Raw genomic sequence first — 6,607 nt, 5'->3', positions numbered from 1 at the left:
TCTTATTTGTAACTATAGCTCTCTGTATTCCCATGTGGACCAATCTCATGAGTCGAGACATGGTATGTGTGATCTTTTATTGTGCAATAAAAGATGACTTTCAACTTTCCTTCGTCCCCGGTGAGTAGTTCCTTCATTCTGTGGAGAATATTTTTCTTTTTGCTGAATCGCTGTCGCTGTAATTTCTTAATTTTGTGTCGTATTTTCAGGGTTGTCGACTGTGGTGACCCTGGTGTGGTCTGGCAGCCCGTTCACCGTGTTGTTCTCTGCACATTGCATGCTGGGAAAGACCACAGCGGCCCTGTAACTGAGAAAGATTGAGTACGTAGAGAACAAGAGCAAAAAAACTGTCGTGCACAACCAGTGAACACATAACCTGTTTCATGTCTCCAGTTAGGGGAAGGTGCCATATGAAGATATTTCATAACCAAACTTGCAATGTTTGTATTGATTGTGTGCAGCTGTTGAACTAGTCTATATCCATAAAGCCAGATAAATCCAGAAAGCGAGCTAAGCTATTTGTCTAATCTGAGTTTTCGGCTGCACGACTAAAACAACTTTCAGATGTAGACACTTTCCAACACAACCTCCTTCCTGAGGCTATTTGCGTCCGGAGCTTAGCCCCGCCCAAGTTGATTGTGATTGGTTGAAAGAAATGCCAATAAACCAGAGCAGGTTTTTCTCCCATCCCAGAATGCTGTGTGGACTAGCCAGACCTGCCTTTGCAGCGCTGTGGAGGAAGGTCTGGCAGAGCGATACTTATTTGAACTGTAATCTACCACTAAACCCATGTAGAAATTCTCTTTTAAAGTTCTTCACTTTTGTTTCATGTTAGACTAAAAGGATCTTATTCTTTAACAACTATTTCTATAGGGATCCTTTCCGTAATGTTGTCAGACAATTAACATCATAATTTGCCTTTCAGTGGCAAAAACAGCAGTGGTTGAAAATGCACAATAACTTACATTACATGCATGGGATGACATGCAAACGGCCGCAGGGCGGAGTCAAACCCCGGCCTGCTGCGTCCGGGAGCACCCCTCTGTATATGGGCGCCAGCTCTGCCAACTGAGCTATCTGGGCACCCAGGGGGGGCTAATTTAACTACGTTATATACTGTTTGGTATCTCGATCTACAATAAAATGTCCGAAATGTATTCCTTGATCTCAATGAGAAAAATATTTACTATGAAAGATTTATTAGAATCTTTATGTCCCATTCTTCAGACGGATCTTCCACATCTGATCTTGTCAGATCTCCCCTGCCCTGCTGCGGCTGCGGGACTGGTTCCTGAATATTTCAAAGGGATTTGGAGTTACAACCTGAATCTGCTGGAGAAGCATTCATTTGGAACTCGGTCTCTTTGATAGTTTGAGGTTTTGTTTGATAGGACGTTGTGTTGACCGTAACCATCGTGATACTGCCTTTATATTTAAATATTTAAACGTATACTTGACCTTCTTTACGTTATAATAAACTTCTTGAAAAGTTAGTGTGGCCCAGTGGTCAGCACCGGGGCCTCAAAGCAAGAAGGTCCCGGGTTGGAACCCAGGTGGTCCCGGGCCTCTCTCTGTGGAGTTGCATGTTCTCCCCGTGTGTGTGTGGGTTTTCTCCGGGTGCTCTGACCCCCCCCCACTAAAAACCCATTCCCCTCCCTCTCTACCAAGCTTTTGTGTGGTGAGCGTCTGGCGCCGTAAGGCTGCCGTGCATCACCCAGGTGGGGGCTACACATTTGTGTTGTTGGAGAGTAGTCACCCCCCCCCCCCCAAGCGCTTTGAATGTCTATGATAAAGCGCTATATAACTGTAATGAATTGTTATTTTTATTATTGTATAACATAGCTGTATATTCTCCTATCTATCTATCTATCTATCTACATACTTACAAATGTCCATACCACTCTATTAGAGACAGAATACCAGCTGATCTGGGTGGGGGGGCTGGTCTTTAATGCAATATCTACATCTCCCATTATGATCATTCATCCAATGTTCCAAAGTCACATTCTGTTTACTAATCTGATTTTTAAAAACTAACTAGAAAAACATTGGTGAACCCTTTTTGTAATTATGTAAGTACATATTGTAATGTGAAAATTGATGCCCTGCTTAAAAAAAACAATAATTCTGATCTCAGCTGGTATTCTGTTTACACTGGAGGGAAGTGGACATTTCTTTGTGACCCTGAACTTCTGACCCGTAGTGTGTACATGTACACATGCATACGAGGTACAGGATGCTACGGACTGGATTGTAAACAGTAGCTTTCAATAACGATTTGTAGAATTTTACTAAACATACATATGTGTAAAGGCCTTTTTCTCAAAATGAGTTGTGTTGCTCCACTTCAGTAGCTCTTCCATACATCCCTCTATATTCATATTTACATCTATATTCTACAGGTTCTTTAGAGGGCTTTGTTCATAGATCATTCAGAGCCAGATTCATAAGTTTCTTTCCAACAAACGAGGTGACGATTGATTTGCTGTTGACAGTATTTTCTGATTTATGGCTTGATGGAAAGAGATATCCAAAGTCCCATCTGTTAAAACCGTTGACACTAATAAGTCAACAAAATGAAACAACCTTTATCCCATGTTCACATTTCTCTTCTGGAAACTAGTGCATATTTAATAAGATAATGCATAACTTGCATATTTAAACATACAATATCAGAAAACTTAATATGAAGAATCATTGACCTAATGTATGTACGTTTTTTTATGGTGATATCTGTCTGTCAAAATGCTTTCCCAAGCCACCTGCAGCGTAGTCACATTTACAGAAGGTGGATGTCTGCAGCATCAAAATATACATTTATTGGAACACACATTCAGGTTATGGAATAAAATCCCATTTAGTCATAGAAATATTGATAAATATACAACAGACAGAAGCTAGCCAATGAACGGACCGGAGAAAAAGAAGGACTCCCCACGTCTTCAGTCTTGCTACTGGTTCCTGTAGCTGTAGTTGTGCAACATCGGAAAAGGCGGGCTGAATATAAGGCTGGCGAGTTTATGATTACAACATTTAATGCATATATTTTCTCCGTCTATATTGTCACAAACATGTCAACTAAATACTTGAAATGTGATTGTAAAGGCAAAGTGTGAAGATGAACTTCCTGCTAAACACTTCTAACTGTGCAAGAATTCCTTTTTTACAAATACAACAAATATTTGTGAAAACAATATGCAACAATGTTGTCTGCATTTCCAGCATTTTACCTCAAAAACAAAAGTGACACTTTTATTGAGATGAATCAGAAGTCTACTGACCAGCTTGTCTGTATTTAGCGTTACTAAGTGGTGAGGTTGGGATTTGGCCTCATTTCCCCCCCCCCTCTGATTTGGAAACGCCTCCCAGGACCCAGCAGGTCTCGGAACCAAGGGGACACATTCCCCAACGGTTCCTGACTGCACATCAGGAGCCGATCATCTTAAAGGTGCAGTAGTTAACTCTTCTAAAACTAGAACACTAACTCCTGTCATATCTGCTGAAACCGACCCCATGTTCCAGAAGAACTACATGAAGCAGGTCGGCTCCTCTAGCTCCGCCCACAGCCTGTTCAGACGCACCAATCAGGGTCGGGGGGGTTGTCTCACTGCGTGTCAAATTCTGCTCAGGCATACGTAATTAATTCTCCATCCTTTAATTGAATCATTATTTTTGAATTAGATAAATACTGCACCTAATGATCTAACGTACTGAAGCAAACCCACGTGTCTCAGAGGCGGACTGAGGACGTATTGAAGAGTTTTAAGGTGCAGTATGATTGTTCATATTTGAACTCAACTGCTAAACAATGACAGCCCCCACCCCCCTTCAGAAGCTCCACCCCCCCAAATTCCCAGACAGATAACTACTGGTCAGCCGGCACATCCACATGCATCACGGTGGATTAACATGAACACTTAGTTTGAGGTCAAGGTTTCTCTGGAGTTTGGGGGCCACTATTGAAGCCATGGAGCAGTGTCTCTATCGGGGGGGCCCACTTGGGGGACGTGATAGAAACCCTACATACACATCCTGGTTTTAAGCTGCCGGCACCTGTTTTACGTTGAGAACTTAGTGTTTTATCTAACGTTAGCATCTCTCTCTCTCTGTTCCTTGTCTAGCTCGCTCCACCACTTTGTTTTATCAAACGTTAGCATCTCTCTCTCTCTCTCTCTCTCTCTCTCTCTCTCTCTCTGTTCTTTCTTTAGCTTGCTTCTCTGCTTTGTTTTATCTAACGTTAGCACTTCTTTCGCTCTCTCTCTCTCTCTCTTTCTCTGTTCTTTCTCTAGCTCGCTCCACCGCTTTGCTTTTTCTATATCCATATCTAACGTTAGTTATAGTCTCAGAGACACAGTAACAGCAGCTGTTATAGCCACAAAAGACACTCGGCTGCTTTTTGGAACCAAAATGCGGCCAGCTAATGTTTTTTTAAATTTTACTACAAAAGCGCCCTAGTCAGCCACGTGTGTACATAGCCTAAGAATTTCTTTGTCGTATTATCGAGTTATTTGTTCATTTTTCCAGTAAACAAGCTTGTGGGGAAAGGCAGTGCGTGTTAATAAAGGTTGTTCAGAACCACCGGCGTGCTCCCAGGTCACAGAGCCCCCGCTGACGTCGTGTTCCAGCAGGTGTCGGGGGTGGCGCTGAGCTGTGCGTCCGTCTCCTCGCTCCAGGGACACTCGTGCTCGCTGGCGCCGCCTGCCGTTCCGTTTGGCGAGTGGCCGACGTCGTCGTTGGCGAGCAGCTGTTGTCTTCTCTCCTTCTTCCTTCCCGATCCTCCTTTTTTATTAGCTCTTCTTTCTGACGGATGAAAAGGAAACATTAAAGGGGTGACGCACAGTCACAGTGGAATAACGACAGTTTGGTGGGTAAGCAGGACATAAATACAACCTCAGGGTCCCATCGACCCCTCTGGCCTCTGATAATCTCTGTTTGAAACCGCCTCTGAAAACGGGGGGGGGGGGGGGGGGGGGGTCTCAACGAGCCCTAACTATGAGACTTGGTCACGCCCCAGAATGTCCATAGGACTTTAAGGAACAGCGGGAAATACTCTGTATAATATGTTTAAAACCACTAGTATATTCATAACCTTTACCTAAGTTAAAGTACCAATACCACACTTAAAAATACTTTCTTTTAAGTAAAAGTCCTGCATTGAAAATGTTTGTATGTAATGTATGTATCTTTAAAAAATGTATTAAAAGTAAAAGCACTCATATAGCAGAAAAATCATCATAGAAACTGGAAATGATCCAAACAGTTCTGTTAATTAATAAGTGATTACTCAGCTAATCATCTCAGCTGGACCTGTAGGCCTGGATATTGTCAGGTAGTTTAATTTATAATAAAACATCAGATTTTATAAACAGTGTGTATTGGGTGCTAAAATCTTTATCTGTTAAGTAACTAAAGCTGTAGTGGAGTAAAAAGTAGGAGATTTCTCTCTGAAATGTAGCGGAGTAGAAGCAGAACGTGGCGTGAAAAGACAAGACTCAAGTAAAGTACAAGTACCTCAGATGTGTACTTAAGTGCAGTACTTGAGTAAATGTACTTAGTTCCATTCCACCACTGGTTGAAACAGTGAATAGCACAACTGTTTTTCTTTCAGTCTGCAGTTTATTTAGTTATGCTTTTGCCCGTCCCACATCTGTCCCTGGTTACGCTGCATTCTTGGTTTTATCATTCCTAACCAGCCTGACGTCGAGTGCTCCTGCTGATCAAGCCCAGCGATGCCGCTGTCGCCCTCCTTCACCATCATTCCTCAATGGTTAAGCCCGACAGAGGGAGACATGTTGACCCAGCACTGTGTTATTAATAATTGTGAAGCACTGGCGACATATTGCACGCAACGGCCACACGCTGTACACTCAGACAGGTGATGGGGTTTTTAGTCCTCACGTATCTGGAAAACTGCAACGCTCACTTCTTTTAAATCAAGGCTGAAGACTTTTCGGTTTGAGGCTTTCTTTAAGTTCAGTTTTACACTGAACTGTCACTTTGTATTTAACAAAGGGCTGGGCAATATATCAATATCATATCTACATCAATATGAGGCTAGATAAAGATTTCTTAGATTTTGGAAATTGCAATTTAATGTAAGTGTAGTCTTTTTCTGATCTTACCAGACTGTTGTATCTGTTTTATTATTTGCCTTTTCCCATTTAGTCATTATATCCACATTATATTATTTGATAATTTATCAAAAATTTCAAGTGTTAATCCAATAGTCAACCCTACAATATTGCCGCAGTATCAGCCTTGATGTATATGGTGAAAAATATTGGGATGTAGTGTATATTTCTTTTTGAAGATTATTTTTAGGCCTTTCCACAGGACAGATGAAGACATGAAAGGGAAGAGAGAGGGGGGGTGACATGCAGCAAAGGGCCGCAGGTCGGAGTCGAACCCGCGACCTACTCTATCTCGCCCAGCTCTAATTTCACGTCTTACTGTATTTTAGCTGATTTTATATTTTGAACTGCTCTTTGATGTTTTTTGAATCGCCGTGTTGCTGAAATGTGCTGTAGAGAGGAAGCTGCCTTGCCTAAGGGACTTTGAATGTGGCATGGTTGTTGGTGCCCGGTGTTGGACAAGTTACTTTTAAAAA

The 6,607-nt window shown here is 42.1% G+C and overlaps 1 protein-coding gene across 1 annotated transcript in view; it reads right to left on the bottom strand.

The window, feature by feature from the left end:
* Positions 1-2,802: 2,802 nt before the first annotated feature.
* The window catches only part of rspo4 (R-spondin 4), a 41,851-nt gene continuing 38,046 nt past the window's right edge, over positions 2,803-6,607 (bottom strand). Inside the window, exon 5 of the mRNA XM_032512665.1 lies at positions 2,803-4,800. Within this exon, the coding sequence (XP_032368556.1) occupies positions 4,595-4,800 (206 nt within the window). The 3' untranslated portion in view covers positions 2,803-4,594. The remainder of the gene's footprint in view (positions 4,801-6,607) is intronic.

Source organism: Etheostoma spectabile, chromosome 4 (genome assembly GCF_008692095.1).
Source record: "Etheostoma spectabile isolate EspeVRDwgs_2016 chromosome 4, UIUC_Espe_1.0, whole genome shotgun sequence".
NCBI lineage: Eukaryota > Metazoa > Chordata > Actinopteri > Perciformes > Percidae > Etheostoma > Etheostoma spectabile.
Note: the sequence above shows the minus strand (reverse complement) of the source record. Positions and strands in the feature narration are given on the sequence as shown.